The 25,368-nt window shown below is 62.9% G+C and overlaps 1 protein-coding gene across 6 annotated transcripts; it reads left to right on the forward strand.

The window, feature by feature from the left end:
* The first annotated feature begins 21 nt into the window (after positions 1 to 21).
* Positions 22 to 24,247, forward strand: CROCC (ciliary rootlet coiled-coil, rootletin). Of its 6 annotated transcripts, none has more exons than XM_063417505.1 (34): positions 22 to 46; positions 2,890 to 3,029; positions 3,754 to 3,933; positions 4,010 to 4,093; positions 4,170 to 4,261; positions 4,483 to 4,648; positions 5,193 to 5,299; positions 5,376 to 5,582; positions 5,911 to 6,007; positions 6,078 to 6,173; positions 6,520 to 6,663; positions 6,997 to 7,175; positions 9,282 to 9,443; positions 10,061 to 10,205; positions 10,693 to 11,055; positions 11,296 to 11,489; positions 11,728 to 11,855; positions 12,737 to 12,888; positions 13,581 to 13,682; positions 14,142 to 14,276; positions 14,936 to 15,067; positions 15,139 to 15,377; positions 15,852 to 16,011; positions 16,096 to 16,263; positions 16,557 to 16,875; positions 17,225 to 17,346; positions 17,426 to 17,546; positions 19,488 to 19,639; positions 20,570 to 20,752; positions 21,240 to 21,392; positions 21,895 to 22,113; positions 22,383 to 22,499; positions 23,007 to 23,117; positions 23,640 to 24,247. In XM_063417505.1, exons 2-34 carry the CDS (start codon positions 2,895 to 2,897, stop codon positions 23,688 to 23,690), a joined length of 5,115 nt encoding a protein of 1,704 aa, XP_063273575.1. In that variant the 5' UTR covers positions 22 to 46; positions 2,890 to 2,894; the 3' UTR covers positions 23,691 to 24,247. The 6 variants fall into 6 exon arrangements, with proteins under 6 accessions (XP_063273575.1, XP_063273573.1, XP_063273570.1 ...); XM_063417503.1 differs by lacking the exon at positions 22 to 46 and adding an exon at positions 68 to 183; XM_063417500.1 differs by lacking the exon at positions 22 to 46 and adding an exon at positions 74 to 629.
* Positions 24,248 to 25,368: the final 1,121 nt, after the last annotated feature.

The following is a 25,368-nucleotide window of genomic DNA, read 5'->3' on the forward strand; positions in this document are numbered from 1 at the left end:
GTTGCTTAGCATTGGTTTCTGTTGGGAAGGACACCGGGAGGGGAAGGTAAGAGAAGAAATGAGGGGAAAAGGAGGGGGTTTGGTGGCACAAATGCTCGGGGGTGGAACTGGGGGCAGCTCCCGCCTAGCTGGAGGCACCCGAGGCGCCGTGAATCCTCAGTCCCATCCCTGCTCGTGGCCCGGGTAATCTCCGCGGGAGAAAGGGCACTTTCCCTGCCCGGGGGCGAGGGGAGGGTGGCCGGGCCAGCCCCTCCTTCCCGGAGCTCGGCTTGGGACCGGGTCCATCCCTTACTTCAGGAGCGGCGACGCCTCCAGCCCCCGTCCTGGGGAACTTGGGGCCCGGTTTGGGGATTTATCCCCACTTTTGACCAGGGTGGGGTCACAAAGTGTTTAATTAGCTGGGGAATAATTAAAGCTCCGGCAGGGGGGATGATCCGGGGTCCCGGGGCCATCCCCGCATCCCGGGGGTGTCAAAGCCGCTTCACCCCTGGGCAACCCCGGCTCGCTCCACCCCGGAGCTTTTCCTGCCGGAGCGAACTCCCGGGCGCTAATGCGCTTAAGGACTGCGGGGCTTAAGGACAGGGCGCTGCCAGGAGCGCCGTGCCCGCCGGAGAGCGGCTCCGTCCCGGGTAAGGACTCCCCACCCACTGCGGGCAGCGGCAGCGCCGGGGGCTGGCGCTTGTTTCTGTTCTCCTTCCTTTTCCTCATTCTCCTCCCGCCGGCAGCCTCGGGGTGGGTTTGCGGCCAAGCCCGGCAATGCCGAGGGATTTCTGGGGGGAGGATGGGGCCGAGCCGCTGTCGGGACCTCCAGGAAGAGGAGGGTCCCCGCTCCCGCCGTCACGCGGGGAGGGGACGCGGATTTCGGGCTGATCCCGACCCCGCATCCGCTTCCCGCGGGCGGGCACCGAGCCCGAACCGCCCCAAATCCCGGGAAAAGGGGCTTGGGGACGAGGAGGCCGCGGCGAGGGGGTGCCCGGGGCTCGGGAGATGCTCCCGGGACTGAGGTGGGCTCACCGCGTCCCCCCCGGCGGGGGAGCGTGGGCTGGGGACCGGGAATGGGCTGGGGATCGGGGATGGGATCGGGATCAGGATCAGGGATGGGATCGGGATCGGGATCGGGATCGGGGATGGGACCGGGATCGGGGATGGGATCGGGATCGGGATCAGGGATGGGATCGGGATCGGGATTAGGGATGGGATCGGGAGTGGGATCGGGATCGGGATCGGGATCGGGGATGGGATCGGGATCGGGGATGGGATCGGGATCGGGATCGGGATCAGGGATGAGATTGGGATTAGGGATGGGATCGGGAGTGGGATCGGGAACGGCACTGGGGCAGAGCCTTTGGGAGGGCACGGGGGGTTTGTGCTGCGAAAACCGCGGATCGGGGCGGCTCCGTGATCCCAGCGGAGAACCGGGGGCGGGTCTGTGGCCGCGAATGGAAAAGTGCCGCCGTTTGGGATCACAAAAGAGAATTTACAGCGGTTTGGGGATCACAGCTGTGAATCTGCAACAGGGTTTGCGATAGTAACAAAATCTGCAGCGGGTCTGAGATCACAGGCACAAATTCTTAGTGATTTTGTGGTTGCAACTGTAAATCTGCAGCAGTTTTGGGATCACAAATGCAAGTTTTGCCAGTTTTAGAATTGCAGCTCTAAATCTGAAGTGGGTTTGGGATCACAAACACGAATCGGCAGAGATTTTGGCATCAGAAATGCAAATTTTGTGTCAGTTTTGTGATTGCCGTTACAAATCTACAGCATTTTTTGTGGTTGCGACTGGAAATCAGCATTCTGGAATCAAACTTTAATTTGCAGTGGTTTTGGGATCACAGACGTGAATTCACAGCACTTTTGGAAAACACAAACATGAATTTACAGAATGTTTGGGATCAACTATGAACTTGCAAAAGTCTGGGGATTGTGGCTGGAAATCTGCAGTGAGTTTGGAATCACAAACATGAATTGTTAGTGATTTTGTGGTTGTGACTGTAAATATGCAGCATATTTTGGGATTGTAACTGGAAATCTGCAGCAGTTTTAGGGTCAAAATGCAAATTTGTAACACTACAGTGATTGCAATTATAAATCTACAGTGGTTTCATGATCACAAACATGAATTTGCAGAGGTTTTGGGATCACAAATGCAAATTTGTGGCAGTTTTATAACTGCAGCTGTAAATCTTCAGGGGTTTTGTGATCACAAACACAGATTTGCAGCAGTTTGGGGATCACAGCTGCAAATCTGCAGCAGTTTTGCTGTTGCAGCTATAAACTTGTCATGATTTTATGATCCCAAACACACATTTACAGAGGCTTTATGTTGCAGCTGCAAAATGAATTTGGTTTGGATCACAGCTGTAAATCTGCAGCACTTTGTGACCCTGAACACTGAATTTTGCCCATTTTGTGGGTGCAGCTGGAAATCCCCGTCAGTTTTGTGATTGTGAGCATGGATCTGAACGTCCTTGCAGTCACAACTGCAAACTTCCAGTGGGTTTGTGACCACAACTGCGCGTTCCCAGCAGCTCTTCCCTCAGAAACGGCATTCCTTGGAATGTCTGAGTGTGGGAGGTGGCATTTCCAGCTGGGGCAGGGGTCAGAACGCTCCTCATGGGTGGAGGAGACTCACATTGAGGGATTTTGGTGGAAATCCCTCTATTTGGGCCTGGTTAGTAAAATCAAAGCAAGTATCAGGGAAGGATCCCAAGGCAGGTTGTTGTTCCTGTCCCTGAGGATCCTTTATCCAAATGCTGCACCCGGGGAGGGCTCGGCCCCTTTGCAAGGGGAACAGAGCCGCTCGTGGTGGCAAAGGATGCCCTGGGCTGGATCCCGGATCCCATCCTGGATCCCAGGTCCCACCCTGCCTCTCTCCATCCCATCCTGCAGGGGCCATGGCCTCGCTGCTGTCCCTGCAGGAGGAGAACCGGATCCTGCAGCAGGAGCTGTCCCGCGTCGAGGACCTGCTGGCGCAGAGCCGGGCTGAGCGTGACGAGCTGGCCATCAAGTACAACGCCCTCAGCGAGCGGGTGAGCCCTCCCAAATGCGCTTTCCAGCCCCAAAATCCAGAGCTGGCCATCAAGCACAGTGGCCTTGGTGAGCCCTCCCAAATGCGCCTTTCCAGCCCCGGAGTCCCGGCAGTGCCAGCTCCAGCTCGGCGCTCCCCGTGTGGGGCGGGGGTGTCCCCGTGGTGGGAATTGTCCAGACCAGTCCTGGCCTGCCGGGGCTTGTCCGTCCCTGTTTTATTTGTCCCGCTGGTTTTCAGGAAGGACCCCACCTTCCCTGTGGGAATCCTTCAGTTTTTCCGTTCTTTGCCCCGGCAACTGGGAATTCCAAAGGGCTTTGGCCCTCCCAGTGCTGAGTGTGGCTCCTGGGCAGACCCAAACTGAGGAGCTGCTGGGGTTCTGGAGGAATCCCTCAGTTCGTGCCTCATTATTTAAAAAAAAAGCAAATATCAGGAGAATATCCCCAGGCCAGTTTCCACTCTTGTACCCAAGGATCTTTTATCCATCAGCCACTCCATGAAACTGGGAAAGGCACTTTGCTGAACCCACATATTTGAGTTATCCTCAAAAGCACCCCCGAAATTTCCCGTTCGTCCCCTGGCTGTGCATGGTTACATGAGGGAATGTGGGAGTCGGGGGTTTTGCCTGGCTGGCTGGGGTTTGCTGTGGAGCCCTGCGGAGGTGATGGCTCTGCCCCGGGGGATGCTCGGGGGCCTGGGGGTGTCAGCCTGGACTCCCCCCACCCCAGCTGGAGCACAGCCTGCGCCTGGAGCCGGAGGAAGCAGCCGAGAGCCGGAGCCTGGCCCAGCACAACATCGAGCTCCGGCGGCTGCTGGAGGAGGAGCAGGCTGCCTACAAGAGGAAGCTCCAGGCCTACCAGGAGGGCCAGCAGCGCCAGGCCCAGCTGGTGCAGAAGCTCCAAGCCAAGGTAGATCCTTCCCGAGGGGGGCACTGGGATAATTTGGGGACCCCCCCAATGGTGTCACCCCCTGTCCCTCCCCCAGGTGTTGCAGTACAAGAAGAAATGTGGGGAAGTGGAGCAGCAGCTGCTGGAGAAGGCGACGGAGCTGGAGCAGGAGAGGCTGACGGTGAGGGAGGATTTGGGGGTCCCCTGCCTCAAATCCCCAAATCGGGGTGATGGCCAGCGGGGGGATATTCCCACAGATCCAGCTGGATGCCAGCGGCTCCCAGCCTGAGGAGGAGAGCAGCAACGAGCTGGAGAATGCCCTGATCCGGCTGGAGGAGGAGCAGCAGAGGTGAGCAGGATCCCGGGGGGAATGTGAGGATTCCCTGGGGATTCTGAGCACGGTGATCCCCTGGGGTCCCAGGAGCAGCAGAGGTGGGCGGGATCCTGGGGGGTGTGAGGATTCCTGGGGGATGCTGAGCACGGTGATCCCTGATCCCAGGAGCAGCAGAGGTGGGTGGGAATGTGAGGATTCCCGGGGATGCTGAGCACGGTGATCCCCTGGGGTCCCAGGAGCAGCAGCCTGGTGCAGGTGAACTCGATGCTGCGGGAGCAGCTGGAACAGGCCAACGTGGCCAACGCGGCGCTGAGCGAGGACATCCGGAAGCTCACGGCCGACTGGGCACGGGCCCGGGACGAGCTGGAGCAGCGGGAGGCGGAGTGGAGGCGCGAGGAGGAGGTGGGGACACCCCGGGCAGGGACAGGGATCCCCAGGGAGCAGCAGGGGAGAGGGATGTGAGGCAGGGGGATGTGGGATCGTGGAGAGGGATGTGGGGTCATGGGGGATGCTGCAAAGAGCAGAATTTGGGGAGTTATGGGGGTGTGGCGTGGGATGAGGATGCGAGGCAGAGGTGTAGGGGGTGTGGGGTCACTGGGGAGGGATGCGGGGCCGGGGGGATGTTCCATGGGGAAGGATTTGGGGATGTGAGGGCTGGGAAATGGAGGTGAGGCGGGTGGATGTGGGGATGTGTCAGGGACACTGATACAGGACCCGTGGGAGGGATGTGGGGCCGTGGGGAAGTGGGGCAGAGAAGAATTCGGAGGTGTGGGGGATGTGTTGGGAAGGGGGTGTGAGGCAGGGACGTGTTGTCCCCACCACCCTGTGCCCACAAGAACTGGGGTGGGGCTGTGGGGGACTGGGGGGGTGATGAGTGTGGCCAGGAGGGATACTTGGGAATTTGGAGACCCTGGTGGATCCCTGATCCCGCTCCATCCCACCCCAGTCCTTCAACACCTACTTCAGCAACGAGCACAGCCGGCTCCTGACCCTCTGGCGGCAGCTGGTGGCCTTCAGGCGCCACTTCGGGGACATGAAGGCCACCACCGAGAGGTCAGCGGGGCCCGGGGCGGGAGCTCTCCCTCTGGGGGTCCCTGAGGATCCCACCCCGCACCTCCCGCCCGGGCAGGGACCTGGCGGAGCTGGGCCACGAGGTGTCCCGGACGGGCCGCGCCGCGCACGCCGCCTGCCTGCACCTGGCCGCCAACCTGCGGCTGGCCGAGAGCCAGGCGGGAGCAGCCCGGGAGCGCCAGGAGCTGCGCCTGGAGCAGCTGGAGGAGCAGCTGGCGGCGCGGGCACGGGACGCGGAGCTGGAGAAAGCCGCCCTGGCAGCCAGGTACGGCAGGCTGGGGGCACCGGGGTGGGCGAGGGGAGGCATGGAGGGGATGTGGCACAGGATGGGAAGGGAATATGGGTCAGAGGATGGGAGGCAGGAGCACCAGGAGGAGTACAGGAGCACCAGGAGGAGTACAGGAGCACCAGAGGGATGCAGGAGCATCAGGAGGGATGCAGGAGCACCAGGAGGGATGCAGAAACACCTGCAGGATGGGGCCATGGGGGGATGTTTCACGGGGAAGGTTTTGGGGCTGTGGCAGGGATGGGAAGGGCTGCGAGCAGGAGGAGCAGGGATGTGTTGTGGATGGTGTTGGCCGTGTCCCGGCCAGGCTGGCAGAGCTGACGGCGGCCCTGGAGCGGCGCCGGAGCGAGGACGAGGAGAAGGAGCAGGCGGTAGAGGCGCTGACCCTGCAGCTGCGGGAGCTGGTGGGTGCAGGGTGTGGGGTTTGGGGGTGCACGTCCGTCATTCCCTGCCTGATCCATCCCGGGTTCGCAGGAGGCCGCGCGCGCCTGGGAGCCGACGCCGGAGCAGGTGCAGGCCCTGCGCTCTGAGCTGGAGCTGCTGCGCCGGACACTGCACGAGGTCACCCAGGTGCTGGACACCCCGGGGCCAGGAGGGGCCTCTCCCTGCCTCAGTGTCCCCTGACTTCCTCTGTGTCCCTTTCCTTGATTCACTTTTGCATTTCCTGCCTCAGTTTCCCCCTCCCCGCCTCAGTTTCCCCCCACCTCAGTTTGCCCCTCCTTGCCTCAGTTTCCCCTCCCTGCCTCAGTTTCCCTTTTCCCTTACTCAGTTTCCCCCTTACTTGACTTCATTTCCCATTTCCCACCTCCGTTCCCCCTTCCCTTGGTTCCATTTCCCCTTTCTCACCTTGATCCCCACCTTCGTTGACTTAATTCCCTTTCCTGCCTCACTTTCCTCTGGGTTTTCCCGGGAACAGGCCGTGCTGGCGGATGACCCCGAGCCCCTTGCGCCTGCCGTGTCCCCCCCGTGTCCCTCCGTGTCCCCTCTCCGCAGCCTCTCTGCCAGCGCTGCCACCGCTGCCGTTCATGCGGCCCTGAGCCGGCGCCGGCTGCAGCTGCAGGTGAGAGCAGGAGGAGGAGGAGGATGGGAATGGGAATGGGAATGGGAATGGGAATGGGAATGGGAATGGGTATGGGAATGGGAATGGGAACGGGAACGGGAATGGGAACGGGAACGGGAATGGGAATGGGAATGGGAATGGGAATGGGAATGGGAATGGGAATGGGAATGGGAATGGGGATGGGAAGGATGAGGATGAGGATGAGGATGAGGATGAGGATGAGGATGAGGATGAGGATGAGGATGAGGATGAGGATGAGGATGAGGATGAGGATGAGGATGGGGATGGGAAGGATGGGGACAAGGATGTGGACTGATGAAGGCTGACCCGCAGGAGGCTCGGAGCCAGGTGGAGGCGGGCCGGGAGGCGGCCGGGAGCCTGCGGCGGGAGCTGGGAGTGCTGGAGCAGCGGCTGGAGCAGCTGGGAGCTGAGGCCGGGAGCTGCCGGCGGGCACAGGAGGAGGCCCAGCGGGAGGGGCTCCATCTGCGCGCCCAGGCTGAGGGGCTGCGCAGGTACCGCCGTCTGTCTGTCCCTGTGCGTCCGTGTGTCTGTTCCTGTGCATCCGTGTGTCTGTCCCTGTGCGTCCGTGTGTCTGTCCCTGTGCGTCCGTGTGTCTGTGGGCCTGTCCTGTGCTTGTATCCACATGTCCCCATCCATCCCTGTGATCCTGCCTCATCCGTGTCCCTCGGCATCCTTGTGTGTCCTTTTCTGTCCCTGTGCATTCTTGTGTCCATCTGTCCCTGTGTCCGTCTGTCCCGGTGTTGCTCACTGTCTGCTCCTCTGTGTCTGTCTGTCCCTGTGAATCCTTGTATCCATCTGTCCCAGTGCATCCATGTGTCCCCATCCATCTGTCTGCATCCTGCATGTCCATCTGTCCTTGTGCTTGCATCCCTGTGCCACCTGTCTGTCCCTGTCCATCCATCCATCTGTCCATCCCCACACATCCGTGTCTGTCTGTCCCTGCACATCCCTCCCATCCTGATGCATCTTTCCTGACCTGCCCATGGGCATCATCTCATCCCTGTCATCCATGTCTGTCTGTCCATTCCTGTCAGCTGTGTCCGTCTGTCCATCCACCCATCCGCTCAAATGTGCCCTCTGCCCATCCATTCACCCACCCACGTCCATCTGTCCATCTTCCCATGTGTGTCCATCTGCCTGTCCACACCCACCCATGTCTATGTGTTGGTGCCCCCATACCATGCTATCCACGTGTCCGTGTGTCCACATGTCCATGTGTCCCTGTGTTCATGTGTCCCCATGTCGCTTTGTCCCTCTGTCCCTGCATCCCTTTGTCCATAAATCCCGTGTGTCCATCTGCCCATGTCCATGTGTCCCTGTGCCTGTGTGTCCATGTGTCCCTGTATCCATGTACCCATGTCCGTGTGTCCCTGTGCCCATGTCCATGTGTCTGTGTGTCCATGTGCCCACATGCCCATATCTGTGTGTCTGTGTTTCCACGTGCTCATGTCCTGTGTCTGTGTGTCCCTGTGTCCGTGTCCATGTGCCTGTGTCCGTGTGTCCATGTGCCTGTGCCCGTGTGTCCATGTGCCTGTTTCCATGTGCCTATGTTCCTGTGTCCACATGTCCGTGTGTCCGTATCCATGAGTCTATGTGCCTGTGTCCATGTGTCCCTGTGTCTGTGTCCACATGTCCATGCGTCTGTGTGTCTCTGTATCTGTGTCCATGTGTCCGTGTCCATGTGCCCATGCCCGTGTGCCTGTGTGTTGCTGTGTCCATGTGTCCATGTGTCCATGTCTGTGTGTCCATGCCCATGTGTCGTGTATCACTGTGTCCATGTGTCCATGTGTCCATATGTTCCTGTGCCCGTGTGTCGCTTTGCTGGTGTGTCCGTGTGTCTGTGTCTCTACGTGTCCGTGTGTCCCTTTGTCTGTGTGTCTGTGTGTCCCTGTGTCCATGTGTCCCTGTGTCCCTGTGTCCCTGTGTCTGTGTGTCTGTGTGTCCGTGTGTCTCTGTATCCCTGTGTCCATGTGTCCGTGAGTCTGTGTCTCAGTGTCCGTGTGTCCGTGTCTCAGTGTCCGTGTGTCCATGTGTCTGTGTCCCTGTGTCCGTGTTCGTGTGTCTGTGTGCCTGTGTCTCCACGTGTCTGTGTGTCCGTGTGTCTGTGTGTCCATGTGTCTGTGTGTCCATGTGTCCGTGTGTCTGTGTGTCTGTGTGCCTGTGTCTCCACGTGTCCGTGTGTCCGTGTGTTCGTGTGTCTGTGTGTCCGTGTGTCTGTGTGTCCATGTGTCCGTGTGTCTGTGTGCCTGTGTCTCCACGTGTCTGTGTGCCTGTGTCTCCATGTGTCCGTGTGTCCGTGTGTCCCTGTGTCTCAGTGTCCATGTGTCCCTGTGTCCATGTGTCCGTGTGTCCCTGTATCCCTGTGTCCGTGTATCCCTGTGTCCCTGTATCCGTGTGTCCGTGTGTCCGTGTGTCCGTGTGTCCGTGTCTCAGTGTCCGTGTGTCCCTGTGTCCATGTGTCCGTGTCTCAGTGTCCGTGTGTCCCTGTGTCCGTGTGTCTGTGTCTCAGTGTCCGTGTGTCCCTGTATCCCTGTGTCCATGTGTCCATGTGTCTGTGTGTCCGTGTGTCCGTGTCTCAGTGTCCGTGTGTCCGTCAGGGAGCTGGCCCGCGCGGAGGCGGCGCTGGCGGAGGAGCAGCAGCGGGCGGGGGCCCTGCAGCAGGAGCGGGAGCAGCTGCGGTGCCGGAACGAGGAGCTGCAGGACGGCCGGGAGCAGGCGGCGCGCGACGCACGGGCTGCCCGCGAGCAGCTGGGGCACAGGTGGGTCTGGGGGCACAGGTGGGTCTGGGGGCACGGGTGGGTGTGGGGGCACGGGTGGGTCTGGGGTACAGGTGGGTCTGGGGGCACGGGTGGGTCTGGGGGCACGGGTGGGTGTGGGGGCACGGGTGGGTCTGGGGTACAGGTGGGTCTGGGGGCACGGGTGGGTCTGGGGGCACGGGTGGGTGTGGGGGCACGGGTGGGTCTGGGGTACAGGTGGGTCTGGGGGCACGGGTGGGTCTGGGGTACAGGTGGATGTGGGACACAGGTGGGTCTGGGGGCACGGGTGGGTCTGGGGGTACAGGTGGGCAGGGGGCACGGGTGGGTGTGGGGGCACAGGTGGCTGTAGGTGGGTGTACGTGGGCTCAGGTGCTTACAGGTGGGCATAGATGGGTGCTGGGGGGCACAGGTGGCTGCAGGTGGCACAGATGGGTGTCCAGGAGGCAGAGGCAGGTGTGCCGGGGTACAGGAGGGTTCAGGTGGGCACAGGGGGGTTCAGACGGGCACAGGAGGGTTCAGGTGTGTACAGAGGTGTTCAGACGGGCACAGCGGGTTTCAGACAGGCACAGACAGGTGCCCAGGGGATGCAGGTGGGCACAGGTGGGCGCTGTCCCCCACAGCCAGCAGCAGGTGCAGGAGCTGGAGGCGCAGCGGGCGCGGGCGCAGCGGGAGCTGCTGGAGGCACGGGAGGCGCTGAGCCGGGCACTGCTGGAGGCCGAGCTGGCCCGGGACGAGCAGGAGGCGCTGGCAGAGGCCCTGGGCAAGGTGGGCACCCGGGCCTGCCCCACAGTGGGCACAGATACAGGTCCATTCTGTGGGTACAGGTGCATTCTGTGGGTACAGGTGTATTCCCGTGGGTACAGGTGTATTCCCGTGGGTACAGGTGTATTCTCGTGGGTACAGGTGCATTCCATGGGTACAGGTGTATTCCCGTGGGTACAGGTGCAACCCTGTGGGTACAGGTGTATTCCCGTGGGTACAGGTGTATTCCTGTGGGTACAGGTGTATTCCCGTGGGTACAGGTGAATCCCCATGGATGTATCCCTACGAGTGCCAGCCCTGCTGTGGGTGCAGCCCTGTGCCCCAGCTGTCCCCATGACCCGGTTCCACAGGTGCCCCCACATACCCCAGGTGTCCCCAAGTGCCCCCGAGCCCTCCCTGCCCCAGGTGCCCCCCTGCCCCAGTCACCCCTGCCCCAGTCACCCCTGCCCCCGTGCCCCCGGTGCCCGGTGCCATCCGCTGCCGGTGGCAGGCGCAGGGCAGCTGCGGGGAGCTGGCGGAGGCACGGAGGGCGGCGGAGGCGGAGGAGTCGCGGCTGCGGGACGCGCTGGCCAAGACCAGCGAGCTGGCGGCCGGGCTGGCCCGGGACAAGGCGGAGCTGAGCCGGCGGCTGGAGCGCCTGGAGCAGGAGCGGGAACGGGGCCGGCTGCGCACCCGGGAGCTGTGCCGGGAGCTGGCGCTGCTGCGGGCGCGGCTGGAGCGCGGCCCCCGCCCCGACCAGCGGCGCGGCCTGGAGCGGGCACGGGAAGAGTCCCGGGACGACGGGCGGGGGCTGCGGGAGGAGCTGCGGGAGCTGCGCGGGCTCCAGGAGCGGCTGCGCCACAGCCTCGGCCAGGTGGGCACCGCGGAGGCAACTGGGAGGGGAGGGAAAGGTGCCGGAGTAACTGGGAGGGTACCAGGGAGAACTGGGAGGGGTGGGGAGGTGTCAGGTGTACCTGAGACGGGTGGGGAGGGGGCATGGGGTAGCTGGTGGTCAGTGAAGGCGGCCCCTGGGCTGTCACTGGCGGCCCCTGGGCTGTCACTGGCGGTCCCTGGCGGTCCCTGGCTGTCACTGGTGTCACCGCCGTGCCCGCAGGCGGTGCAGGAGCAGAGCGCGGCGGGCGCGGCGCTGGCGCGGGCGCGGGCGGAGCAGGAGCGGCTCCGGGCGGAGCAGGAGCGGCTGGGCCGGACACAGGCGGCGCTGGCCCAGGACGGGGCCGGACTGGCCGTGCAGCTCGCGGCTGCCCAGCGCCAGGACCGGCACCGCGACCGCGAGGCCGCCGGGCTCAGGTGCGTGCAGGGCTCAGGTAGGTGCCGGGCTCAGGTGGGGGCCGGGCTCAGGTGCGTGCAGGGCTCAGGTGGGGGCCGGGCTCAGGTGGGGGCCGGGCTCAGGTGCGAGCAGGGCTCAGGTGGGGGCCGGGCTCAGGTAGGTGCCGGGCTCAGGTAGGTGCCGGGCTCAGGTGGGTGCCAGGGCGGGCCCAGCCGCATGCCCAGCCCCATGCCCAGCCCCGTGCCCGCTGCTCCGCAGGTCGGAGAAGGAGGGGCTGGAGAGCAGCGTGTTCCAGCTGCAGCAGGAGCTGGCCCAGGTCCAGGCCCGCAATCAGCAGCTGGAGACCCAAGGCCGGACACTGGCCCAGGCCAAGGAGGCGCTGGAGGGTGAGGAGTCCTGGCCACTCATGTGTCCCCTTGGCCTGGCCATGCCCAGCTCCAACCCATCCATCCCCATCTTCATCCCCGTCTTCATCCTCATCTCTGTCATCTCCATCTTCCCAATCCATCTCCATCCATCATATCCATCTTCACCTCTGTCCTCACCCCACCCATCCCCATCTTCATCCCTGTCCATCCCCATCCTCATCCTCAGCCCCATGCACCTTTCCCCATTGACAGGGGCTGTCCCCATGACTTGGGGGTGTCCCCACTGATGGGGGGTGTCCCCATGACAGGGGTGTTCCATGCTGGGGTTCCATGACTGAGGGATGTCCCCATGACTGAGGGGTGTGCTGTGGTGGGATGTCCCCACAACTGGGGTGTCCCCATTGGCTTGGGGGTGTCCCCATGACTAAGGAGTGTCCCATGGTGGGGTGTCCCATGATGGGGGTGTCCCCATGCCAGGGGTGTTCCATAATTGAGGGTGTCCCATGAGTGCAGGTGTCCCATGATGGGAGTGTCCCCATAATTGAAGGTGTCCACATGATGGGGGTGTCCCCATGACTGAAGGGTGTCCCCATGACTGAGGGTATCCCATGACAGGGGTGTCCCATAACTGAGGGGTGTCCCATGAGTGAGGGTGTCCCCATGACTGAGATGTGTCCCCATAACTGAGGGTGTCCCCATAACTGAGGGGTGTCCCATAAGTGGGGGTGTCCCATAACTGGGGGTGTCCCCATGACTGAGAGGTGTCCCCGTAACTGAGGGTGTCCCCATAACTGAGGGGTGTCCCATAACTGAGGGGTGTCGCATAACTGAGGGGTGTCCCATGACGGGGGTGTCCCATGACGGGGGTGTCCCGTGACGGGGGTGTCCCGTGTCCCCAGCCGAGCTGGCCGTGGCGCGGCGGGAGCGGGCGCAGGAGCTGCGGGAGCGGCGCCGGGCGGTGGCGGCGGCCGAGGCGGCGGCGGCGGGCGCGGCCCTGCAGAGCGCCCGCGACGCGCACCGGGAGCAGCTGGAGCTGCTCCAGCGGGAGAAGGTGCGCAGGGGGCGGGGGAGCTGCGGCTACGGGAGCGATTCTGGGGGCACAGCGGGGGATTTGGGGGTGCTGTGGTGGGGGGTTTGGGTGTGATGGTGGAGTTTTTTGGGTGTGATGGTGATTTTGGGGGGTTTTGAGGATTGTTGTTGGGGCACGATGTTGGTTATTGGGAATAATGTTGATTTTTGGGGTGAAATGTAGATTTTTGGGGTGCAGGGCTGATTTTTGATGCACATGCTGATTGTTGAGGGCACGGTGCTGGTTTTTGGGGCGCAACCTTGATTTCTGACATTCCTGCTGATTGTTGGGGCACGATGCTAGGGGTGCAGTGATGTTTGTTTGGGTTCACTGATGATTTGGGGGCCTCATTGGTGATTTTTGGGGGTTCAGTAATTATTTTTGGGATTCACTGGTGATTTGTGAGGGCTCACTGGTGATTTTGAGGCCTCATTGGTGATTTTTGGTGTTCACTGATGATTTTGGGGTTCATTGGTGATTTTTGGGACTCACTGGCGATTTTGGGGGCTCACTGATGATTTCTGGGGGCTCACTGGTGATTTTGGGGGCTCATTGATTATTTTAGGGACTCGCTGGTGATTTTGGGGGCTCATTGGTGATTTGTGGGGCTCACTGATGATTTTTGGGGGCTCACTGATGATTTTGGGGGCTCACTGGTGGTCGGGGGTTGGCAGGAGGAGCTGGAGGCCGAGCGGGGCCATCTGGTGCAGGAGCACGAGGAGCTGGTGGCCGAGCTGGCGGCAGCACGGCAGCAGCGCCTGAGCGAGAAGCAGCAGGTGGGTGTCCCTGTCCCTGTGCCACCCTGTGTCCCCCTGTCCCAGCCCCGTGTCACCCTGTCCCTGTGCCACCCCTGTGTCCCCCTGTCCCAGCCCCGTGTCCCCCTGTCCCTGTGCCACCCCGTGTCCCCCTGTGCCACCCCGTGTCACCCTGTCCCTGTGCCACCCCTGTGTCCCCCTGTCCCAACCCCGTGTCCCCCTGTCCCTGTGCCAGCCCCATGTTACCCTGTCCCTGTACCACCCCTGTGTCTTCCTGTCCCTGTGCCAGCCCTGTGTCCCCCAGCCCTGTGCCACCATCATGTCCTCCAGCCCTGTGCCACCCCTGTGTCCCCCTGTCCCAGCCCCGTGTCACCCTGTCCCTGTGCCACCCCCGTGTCCCCCTGTCCCAGCCCCGTGTCCCCCTGTCCCTGTGCCAGCCCCGTGTCCCCCAGCCCTGTGCCAGCCCCGATGTCCCCCCAGGCTCTGGCGCTGCAGGAGGAGGAGCGGGTGGCCCTGGCAGGGACACTGGCAGGGCTCCAGCAGAGCCTGGACGAGGCCACAGCCGAGCTGGAGCAGCGGCGACAAGAGGTCACCGGCCACCAGGAGAAGGAGCAGGTGGGTTTGGGGGGTCCCAGAACCCCCCCAGGGTGACACAGAGCTCCACAGAGCCCCCACTTCAAGCCCTGTGCCCAGGTGTCTCTCCTCATTGCAACACCCACTGTCCAAGTGTCCCCCCCTGCTGCAGCCACCCATGCCTGGATGTCCCCGCTGTCACCCCCCAATTCCTGGACATCCCCCCCTGCAAGCCCTCCTGTCTGAATATCTCCTGTGGCCCCCCCCTTGCAGCCCCCCATTCCTGGGTACCCCCCCTTGCACCCCTCTGCTTGAGCCTCACTCCCACCATTGCAAGACCCCCCCCCCCCAGTGCCCCCTTGTCTTGCAGCCCCCCCAACTTCACCCCCCGTCTCCCCTGGCAGTGGGGCCCAGCTGTGGTACCTGAGCCCTCTCACCCCATCCCTGCACCGCCCCTACTGCCCCCCTCTTCCCCGGCCCCATCCCCATTGCCCCCCGCCCCCCCTTTCTGGGACCCATCCCCACTGTCCCTCTATGTTTGGGCCCCATTCCCATTGTTCCCTCTCTTCCCCAGCCCCATTCCCATTTCCTCCCTCTTCCCGGCCCCATCCCCATTGCCCCCCTGTCTCCGGGCCCCCGCCCCGGTCGTGCCGCCCCGGTGCCCCGCAGGGAGGGGGTCCCAGGGTGCGGTGCCCCCGCAGGGCTTGGCCGCGGAGCTGCGCTCGCTGCGGGCGCGGGCGGAGGAGGCGGCGCTGAGCCACGAGCGGGAGGCGAGGGCGCTCCGGGACCAAGCGGCAGCGGCGGCCAAGGAGCGGGACAGCGCCCTGCGGGAGGTGAGTCCCCCCAAAAAGCCCTTCCCGCGCCCCTAAAATCCCCAAATCCCGCTGAGTTCCACCCCGGGCAGGCGGAGGAGGCGCGGGCGCAGCTGCGGGCGGGCGCGGAGGCGCGGGCGGCGGCGCGGCGGGAGCTGCTGGAGGCGCAGCGAGAGGCCCGGGACGGCCGCGAGGGCCGCGACACCGAGCGGCGGCGGGCGCAGGAGGCGCGGCGGGCCCTGGGCGACGCGGCCCGGGAGAACGAGGCGCTGCAGCGCTCCAACGAGGAGCTGCGGGCGGCCCTGCGGCGCGCCGAGGGAGAGCGCATCAGGTCGGGAGCGCGGGATGGCCGCACCGGGAGGAGCAGGGCGCGGCCTCAGCGCCTTGGAGGGGATGCTCCGGGCTGGGGGATGCGCAGGGAAGGGAGATGCAGGAGTCGGAGTGATGGGTGGGACAAGGAGCTGCCTGAACTGGGAGATGCAGGAGTTGGGAGATGCTCAGGATGAGGAAAGCACAAGTTGGTAGATGCAGGAGTTGGGAGATGCAGGAGTCTGGAGATGCTCAGGATGAGGGAAAGCAGGAGTTGGGAATTGCAGGGGTGACTCCCACCCTGGGGTGCGGTGATGCTGGGACACAGGGGTGCTCAGGCTGCCATGGGGCGATGCTCCAGGTGAGGACACTCAGGACAAGGAGACGGAAATTCGGGGCTGGGGAGACACCGGGGATGGGCACAGCTGGGGCACAGCTGGGGCACAGCTGGGGCCGGGACACGCTGCCCCTCCCAGCCCCGCTCCCGCTGCCGCAGCCTGAAGCGCTCCGGGGAGGACAAGGAGCAGCGGCTGGCGCTGCTGGAGGCGGCGCGGGCGGCGGCCGAGCGGGAGGTGTCGGAGCTGCGGGCGGCGCTGCGGGGGCTGGAGCGCGCCCGCCTCGAGAGCCGCCGGGAGCTGCAGGAGCTGCGCCGCCAGGTCAGCGACAGCGGGGACAGCGGGGGTGGCCGGAGCCTCCCCGGCCACCGGGGGTGTCCCCGAACCGCTCGTGCCCTCGAGCAGGTGAAGGAGCTGGACAGCGAGAACAGCCGGCGGGGCCGGGAGCTGGGGGAGCTGCAGGCGCGGGTGGCCCTGGAGGAGCAGCGGGAGCAGCGGAGCCGCCGCGAAGCCTCCGGCCTCAGGCAGAAGGTGGCGGAGAGCGAGGCCGGCACGGAGGCTGCCAGGAAGGAGGTGAGCGCGTCCCCAGGGGTCCCCAAGACGCCGGTGTGGGTGTCCCACCTCCAGAAGTGTCCCTGTCCCCCCATAGCTGGCTATCCTGCGTGCCTGGAGGTGTCCCTGTCCCCTCAGATCATAGTTTGGTGCCTGTTGTCCCCAGTCACGGCCATCACCGTGGTATCCTGTGTCCCTGGGTGTTCCCGCTGCTCCATCTCCTGCATCCCTGGGTCTCCCACCACCCCGCTGCTCCACCCCCGTTCCCCATCCCTCCCGCCCCCATTCCCCCTCTCCCCTCTCCCGTCCCGCAGCTGCAGCAGCTGCAGCAGCGCCTGGCGGCGGCGGAGCTGGAGTTCCGGCGGCGGGAGCAGGAGCTGTCCCGCAGCCTGGAGGAGGCGCGGGGCAATGAGAAGAAGCTGCTGGCGGACGCCAGGAACCTGCAGCTGAAGGTGGAGGCGGCGCGGGCCGAGGTGGCCGAGCTGGGGCTGCGGCTGAGCGCGGCGCAGGGCCGGGCGCAGGGACTGGAGGCGGAGCTGGCCCGGGGCGAGGAGCAGCGCAGGGCCACCGAGTCCCGCCTGGGCGGCCTCCAGGCCACCCTGCTCCGTACCGTGGCCGTCGCCAGGGCCAAGGGTGAGCGGCCCCGGGGGCACCGGGGCTCCGGGTGGGGCTGAGGGGAAGGGAGGCGTCCCTCTGCGGGGCGCCGGTGTCACCCCATTGATCCAGCCCTGGGGGTCTCCCACACAGCAGTGCTCCGGCCCCTGCGTCCCGGGGGTCTCCCATACTCTGTTACTCCATCCCCTGCATCCCTGGGGTCTCCCAAACCCCATTTTTCCATCCCGTGCATCCCGGGGGCCTCCCATTCCCTGTTATTCCTCCCCCTGCATCCCTGGGGTCCCCTGCACTCCATCCCCTACTCCCCCGGTGTCCCCCCCCCGCTCCAGGCTGGTGTCCCCGTGCCACCCCGCTCGTCCCCCCGCAGGCGGGGTCGCGGAGGGGCCGGGCAGCCCCGGCTCGTCCCCGGATCCCGACGCCGATCCCGAGGCGCTGCGGGCGGCGCTGCGGGAATTCCTGCGGGAGCTGCAGGACGCGCAGCGGGAGCGGGTGCGTGCCCCCGTCCCTCCCGTCCCCGTCACCCCCTCCCGGCCCCTCCCGGCCCGTTCCCAGCCCGCGCTCCCCGCAGGAGGAGCTCCGCGGGCAGCTGGGCAGCCTGGGCCGGCGCCTGGCGGAGGCGGAGGCGGAGCGGGACAGCGCCGGAGCCCGCGCGGAGCAGCTCCAGAAACTGCTGGACGAGAGCGAGCAAGGTGATGCGGTTTATCGGGGATTGTGGGGTTCGGGGGGCTCGGCGGCTGCTGGAGCCTCCACAGCGAGGGGGAGCTCGGAGGGAACCTGAGGCACAGGGAGGGGGAGCGGACCGGAGGATGCTCCCTGGGATTTCCTCCAAAATCCTGGTGGGAAACCTCACAAATTTCAGTAAACCCCAGTAAAAGTCTTCTGTACCTCCTTTAAACCCCGGTACAGGTGGCAAAAACTTCCACGGATGCCTCTAAACCCAATAAAATGGGCAAAGCCCGTCTACACCCCCCATAAATCCCAGTAAAACTGTTAAAACCCTCATAAATGCCCATAAACCTCACCGAAAATGGTAAACTCCCCTATAGATCCCATGTAAACACCAGTTAAACTGGTAAACTCCACAAACCCCAGTAAAACTGGTAAAACCTCCTGTGCAAAGTCCATAAATCCCAATAAAGTGGGGCAGAACCTGTCTGCATCCCACGCAAATCCCAGTAAAACTGGTAAATTCCCTGTGTATTTCCTGAAAACCCCAATGAAACAGCTGAAAAAACCCTGTGAAAACTGCATAAATCCCAATAAAATTAAAGACCCAAAACATTAAAAAATAATATTAAAAATACCCATTTAAAAATTCCCCATAAACTGCAGTAAAACTGGTGAACTCCCCTACAGATCCTGTGGAAATCACAGTAAAACCTGTAAACTCCCCATGCAGCCTCCATGAATCCCAACCAAGGGGTAAAACCCCTGTGCATCCCCCTTGAACACCAGTAAACCCAGTAACCCCTCCCAGTTTGTCCCCCATAAATCCGGTTAAACCTCCCTGCGTCCCACAGGAAAACTGGGAAATGCCCTGAGCAAATGTCATAAATCCCAATAAAGTGGGTAAACCCCCCTGAACCTCCCAGAAACCCCAGAAAAATCGGGAACCTCCGTGGATCCCTTGTAATTCCCAGGAAAACCGGGAACGTCCCCTGCAAACTCTGTAAATCGCAATAAAATGGGTAAAGCCCCTCTACAGCCCCACAAACCCCAGCAGAACTGGGAAACTCCCAGTGGATCCTCTGGACGGCCAGGAAAGCCGATCAAATTCCAGTAACGCCCCTGCTGCCCCAGTAAACCTCCTCTGCACCCCCCAAACACCAGCAAACACCCATAAACCCCATAAATCCTAGCAGCCCCTCTGCATCCCCCATAAACCCCAGTAAACCCCTCTGCACCCCCAAAAACCCGAATAACCCCCCTAAATCCCAGTAACCCCCCAGCACACCCCATAAATCCCTCTGCAATTCCTATAAACCCCAATAAACCCCTCTGCAATTCCCATAAACCCCAAAAAGCCCCAGTAACCCCCCAACATCCCCCCACAACCAAATAAACCCCTCCTGCATCCCCCAAAAACCCCAATAATCCCAATAACGCCCATAAACCCCAGTAACACCCCCTTCCATCCCCATAAACCCCAATAAACCCCAGTAATGCCCCTACCATCCCCCATAAACCCCTCTGCAACTCCCATAAACCCCAAAAAGCCCCAGTAACCCCCCAGCATCCCCCATAAGCCCCAGTAAAACCCCACTGCATCCCCCACCAACCCCACAAAGCCTCTCTTTATCCCATAGAAGTCCCAGTAACCCCACTGCACCCCCATAAACCCCAGTAAAACCCCACTGCACCCCCACAAACCCCAGTAAAACCCCACTGCACCCCCATAAACCCCAGTAAAACCCCACTGCACCCCCATAAACCCCAGTAAAACCCCACTGCACCCCCATAAACCCCAGTAAAACCCCACTGCACCCCCACAAACCCCAGTAAAACCCCACTGTATCCCCCAACAGCCCCGGCAATCCCCCCTCGCTCGCCCATAAACCCCACAGAGCCCCCCGTTTCTCTCCCCGGGTCCCCCGCACCCCCTGAGCGCGGAGCCGCCGCCGTTCCCGCAGGGCGCCGGGAGCTGAGCGGGGCCCGCGCCTCGCAGCTGCTGCAGGACGAGAGCCTGCGCCACTCCCAGCGGGAATGCCGCGACCTGCGGCACCGCCTGAGCGCCCTGCAGCGCAGCCTGCGCGCCGCCGAGCGGGAGCGCCGCGCCGCGCAGGTGGGATGGGGAGGGACCGGGGGGATGGGGAGGGACCGGGGGGATGGGGAGGGACCGGGGGGGATGGGGAGGGACCGGGTGGGATGTGGGGATGGACGGGTGGGAATGTGGGGATGGACCGGGGGGGATGGGGGAGGGACCGGGTGGGATGTGGGATAGTCCGGGTGGGAATGTGGGGATGGACCGGGGGGGATGGGGAGGGACCGGGTGGGATGGGGAGGGACCGGGGGGGTGGGGAGGGACCGGGGGGGTGGGAGAGGGACCGGGTGGGAATGTGGGATAGTCCGGGTGGGAATGTGGGGATGGACCGGGTGGGATGGGGGAGAGTCCGGGTGGGAATGTGGGATAGCCCGGGTGGGAATGGCGAGGAATCTAGTTGGGCATGTGGGGCAGCACGGGTGGGAACAGTGGGGAGTCCAGCTGGGAATGTGAGGCAGTACAAGTGGGAATGGTGAGGAATCCAGGTGGGAATGTGGGGCAGCACACGTGAGAATGTGGGGATTCCAGGTAGGAATGATGGGGAGTCCAGCTGGGAATGATGGGTGTGCCAGGTGGGAATGGTGGGGCAACACAGGAGGGAATGCCAGACAACCCCTTTGGGAATGCCGGGCAGTCCAGGCGGGAATGCCGGGCAGTCCAGGTGGGAATGCCGGGGAGGCCAGGCGGGAATGCCGGGCAGTCCAGGTGGGAATGCCGGGCAGTCCAGGCGGGAATGCCGGGCAGTCCAGGCGGGAATGCCGGGCAGTCCAGGTGGGAATGCTGGGCAGTCCAGGTGGGAATACCGGGCAGTTCAGGTGGGAATGCCGGGGAGGCCAGGCGGGAATGCCGGGCCGCCCCGTGGGGAAGTTGAGGCAGCCCAGGTGGGAATGTGGGGCAGTCCCGGTGTGCCCGGCACATCCCGGCTCCTCGCCGGCATTCCGGCGGCTCCAGGAGAAGCTGGGCGAGCTGGAGGAGGCCCGGCAGAGGCTGGAGGTGTGCGAGAGCCGCAGCTCCCGGCTGGAGCTGCAGCGGCGGACGCTGGAGGCGGAGCTGGGCCGGGCGCGGCGGGCGCTGGCCGAGCGGGACGCGGAGGCGCGGGAGGCGCGGGAGCGAGCGGAGCAGCTCCGCAAGCAGGTACCGGCACCGGGCCCGGCCACTGCCAGTGGCCGAATCGGCTTTTCATTGATCCAGTCCCACGCTGCCCCCCTGAGCGCCCTCCCAGTGCCTCCCGAACCACTTCCCAGTGCCAGCTCCTCCGAACGCACGCCCGTTCCCCCTGAACACCTCGTGTTTTCCACAGTTCCTCCCGAGCGCCTTTCCAGTTCCCCCTGAAGCCAATCCCAGTTCCCCGAGTTCCTCCTGGATCCCATCCCAGTTGTCCCCAGTTCCCTCAAAACCCCTCTCAGTCCCCCAGTTCTCCATGAATCCTCCCAGTTCCTCTGAGTTTGTCCCCCCAGTCCCCCTGAATCCCCTCCCCGTTCCTCTCTTCTCCCCTGAACCTCCTCCCAGTTCCCCTGAACCCCTCCCAGTCCCCGCCGCTCCCCTCGAGCCCTCTCCCAGTCCCCCCAGTCCCCCCAATCCCCCCAGTCCCCGCAGTCTCCGTAACCGTTCCCGGGCACAGCTGGCTCAGGCCGAGTCCCGCTCGGGGCCGCTCCCGGTGCCGCCGGGGAGCGGCTCCAGGGCCGAAGCTCCGGACGGGTCCCTGCTCCACGAGCGGCTCCTGCAGCTCCAGAACGCGCTGGCCGCCGGCGAGACGGACCGGAGGCTGCTCCAGGTGGGATCAGAACCCTCCCAGTCCCCCCAGCTCCTCCCGAACCCCCTCCCAGTCCCTTCGTTCTCTGTGAACCCCCTCCCAGTCCTCCCGCTTCCCCCTGAACTCTTTTCCACTTCCCCCGGTTCCCTCTGAACCACTCCCAGTGCCCCCAGTCCCCACTGAAGCTCCTTCCTCTTCCCCCTGGACCCCTTCGCAATTCCCCCCGTTCCCCTGAAGCCCTTTCCCGGTACCCCAGACCCCCTTCCAGCTACCCCTGAACCCATTCCCAGCTCCCCCAGTTCCTCTGAAGCCTGTCCCAGTTCTACCTGGACCCATTCCCAGTCCCCCTGAGCCCCCTGCCAGTCCCGGGTGTCCCGGGGGTGTCCCGCGCTGTCCCAGGGGTGTCCCGGGGTATCACGGGGGTGTCCCGGGGTGTCACAGGCTGTCCCAGGGGTGTCCCGGGGTATCACGGGGGTGTCCCAGGGTGTCACGGGGCTGTCCCGCTGTCCCCCCGGTGTCCCAGGAGGGGCTGGAGGAGGCGCGGCGGGCGCTGGCGGAGGCGCGGCGGGAGAAGGGAATGCTGCGGGAGCAGCTGCGGGAGCAGCGGGAGCTGGGAATGCTGCGGGAGCTGGGAATCCTCCGCGAGCCCGGGATTCCACGGGAGCCGGGGATAATCCGGGAGCCGGGGATGCCGCCGGAACAGGGAATGCCGCTGGAGCCCTCCCAGGACCGGCAGCAGGAGGTGAAGGGGGCCGCACCCCAATTTCTGTGACTTTTGACCCCAGAGAGGATCCTGTGGATCCCCCATAGAGCCCCGCACCCTTATGGGCTAATTAGTTATTTAATTATCATCCCACATCTATATCAGTGTATCTAATTATCTGATTCCATATTAGTTAATAGATATATTGTCATATATATCTTTAAATATACATTTTTAACTCTGATATGTTTTCGGGTTTATCTGTGTTTTTATCCATACTTTACGTGTTTGTCTGTGTGTCCGGGCAGGAGCGGGAGCCCCCCGGCCGGGCCGGATCCGCGCCGCTCCCGGCGGGGCCGGACCTCCCCGCGGGCTCGGCCGAGCGGGAGCTGGAGGAGGCTCGGAAGCGCATCCAGGAGCTGCGGGTGGGTCCCTGCGCCGGGGCCGATTCACGGGCTGGGGCTGATCCCGATTAACGGACTGGGGCTGATCCTGATCCACGGGCTGGGGCCGATCCCGATTAACGGACTGGGGCTGATCCTGATCCACGGGCTGGGGCCGATCCCGATCCACGGGCTGTGGCTGGTCCCGATCCACGGGCTGGGGCCGATCCCGATCCACGGGCTGTGGCTGGTCCCGATCCACGGACTGGGACTGATCCCGATCCACGGACTGGGACTGATCCCGATCCACGGACTGGGACTGATCCCGATCCACGGGCTGGGGCTGCCCCCTCGGGAGCTCATCCCGACGGGAATGGTCCCGGAGCGGTCCTGGGGTGGGGCCGGGCTCATCCCGATGGGAACGGTCCCGGAGCGGTCCTGGGGTGTGCCGGGCTCGTTCCAGCGGGACGGGCGCTGCTGGCGCTGTCCCGGGCTGGTTCCGGGGTCCCCCGCAGGCAGTGCCCACCTCGGGGTGCCCCTCCCCGCCAGGCGCAGGTGTCGGCGCTGGAGCTCCGGGCCCGGCCGCTCCCCGAGGCGCCCGCGGGGCTGCAGCGGGAGCTGGAGCGGCTCCGGCTCGGCCGCGGCGGCCTGGAGGGGCAGGTGAGGGGACACGGGGACAGCCCGGGGGACACGGGGACATGGCCGGGGGTACATGAGGGCACGGCATGGGGGACACGGTCTGCAGGGACACGAGGACAGCCCGGGGAGACATGAGGGCAGGGCCCAGGGGGACACGGGGACAGCCCGGGTGGACACGGGGACATGGCCTGGGGACACAGGGACATGGCCTGGGGACACGGGGACACGGCCCGGGGGGACACGGAGACACAGCAGGGGGACAAGGGGACACGGCCGGGGGGGGACAAGGGGACAGCCCGGGGGGACATGAGGGCACGGCATGGGGGGACACGGTCTGCAGGGACACGGGGACACGGCCCGGGGGGACATGGGGCAGAGCCTGGGGGGACACGCGGATGACCCGGGGGGGACACGGGGACAGCCCGGGGGGACACGGGGACACGGCCCGGGGGGACACGGGGCAGAGCCTGGGGGGACACGCGGATGACCCGGGGGGGACACGGGGACACGGCCCGGCCCCACGGCCTCCCCTCCCTCCTGCAGATCGCGCTGCTCAAGGAGCAGGAGCTGCAGCGACATCCCAGTGGAACTTAGGAAATTCCGGGAATTCCGGGACGCCCGCAGGGACCGGCACAGCTCCGCGGGATCCATCCCCGATCCCCAAATCCACAGCGGAGCCCGGCACAGCTCAGGCGCGGGAGGATCCATCCCCATCCTGGTGCTCCAAACCCACAGCGAGTTTTGTCTCCTCATTCCCTTTTCTCCAGCAAAAAGCTGCACTTTTCCCACCAGCCGGCAAAATTTGTCTATTTTTGATACAGTTTGGGATGGTTTACCCATTTTCCTGTTGCAGTTCTTAACTAAAAAATGGGGAATATTCCCTTGTTTTAGCCCCAGAAGACCCAACTGATTTATTCCCCTCCAGCCTTCCAAGCCCTGCCTTGAGCCCATCCTAATTTTCTCCCTTTTTCTAACAAAAATCTCCCTGAATTTGTGTTTTTGAAGGATTTTTTAGGCATTAGCGGGGGTTTTATATGGAATTTTTGGGAATTGGGGGTTTTTACTGGTGCTCCGGGTTGGGAAAGCCACTGGAAGGGAGGTGGGGGCTCTGACCCCCCTCAGTCGCAGCGGGAATAAACGTGGAAAATCCAGACTGGGAGTTCTGAGGGATTTTTTTGGGGAAATTGGAGTTTTGGTGATGCCCAAATTTGGGCTGGGTTGGATTAGGTTCCCAAATAATAATGAATAGTAATGAATAATTATAAATATAACAATGTTAATAAATAACAATAATAAACAGAAATAAACAATAATTAAACCCCAATAATAATAATTAATAATTATGAAGAGTAAAGGATAAGGACTCATAATAAATAGCAAATAATGATGGTGGTAAAGCTGCACCCTATAGACGAGAGAGAAGCTTTGGGGGAAAACTCACCCTATAGAGGGGAAAGTCACCCTAAAGAGGGGAAATACATCCTATAGAGGGGAAATGCACCCTATAGAGGGGAAATGCACCCTATAGAGGGGAAATGCACCCTATAGAGGAGAAATACATCCTATAGAGGGGAGAGTCACCTTATCAAGGACAGATACACTTTCTGGATAGGAAATAGACCCTATAGATGAAATAGTCCCTGTTATGAGAGCTGTACCCTATAAAAGGGGCTGCACACCACAGAGAAGATCTGCACCCTACAGACCAGTTCTGCACCATATAGGCAAGAGAAACAGGCTGCAGACTAAAGCTGCACCCTATAGATAGGACACACACACTGTATATGAGACATCACAGACACGAGGGGCATCCTATATCCCAGAGCTGTCCCTATATCTGAGCTGTCCCTATACCCCAGAGCTGTCCCTATACCCCAGAGCTGTCCCTATATCCCAGAGCTGTCCCTGTATACCAGATCTGTCCCTGTAACCCAGAGCTGTCTGTATATCTCAGCTGTCCCTATACCCCAGAGCTGTCCCTATATCTGAGCTGTCCCTATACCCCAGAGCTGTCCCTATATCTCAGCTGTGCATGTACATAATACATATACATGGCGCAATATATACAGTGCCATGTAACTGTCCCTATATCTGAGAGCTGTCCCTATATCTGAGATCTGTCCCTATATCTGAGAGCTGTCCCTATATTTCAGCTGTCCCTATATCCCCGAGCTTTCCTACACAATTTCCTACAAAGTCCTGCAGTAAATCCCCAGCCCCACACCCCCCTGATCCCTGTACACGCAGCAACCCCAACCCCTCCCCTTTCTCT

Source organism: Prinia subflava, chromosome 21 (genome assembly GCF_021018805.1).
Source record: "Prinia subflava isolate CZ2003 ecotype Zambia chromosome 21, Cam_Psub_1.2, whole genome shotgun sequence".
In the NCBI taxonomy this organism is placed as follows: domain Eukaryota; kingdom Metazoa; phylum Chordata; class Aves; order Passeriformes; family Cisticolidae; genus Prinia; species Prinia subflava.

Bases quoted from the DNA above. Each gene is read 5' to 3' on its own strand.
- CROCC (XM_063417500.1), top strand. From the start codon at position 551: ATGCGCTTAAGGACTGCGGGGCTTAAGGACAGGGCGCTGCCAGGAGCG. The intron at 17,547-19,487 runs GTGATGCGGTTT...CCGTTCCCGCAG, and splicing joins GCTGGACGAGAGCGAGCAAG to GGCGCCGGGAGCTGAGCGGG. The intron at 20,753-21,239 runs GTACCGGCACCG...TCCCGGGCACAG, and splicing joins CGGAGCAGCTCCGCAAGCAG to CTGGCTCAGGCCGAGTCCCG.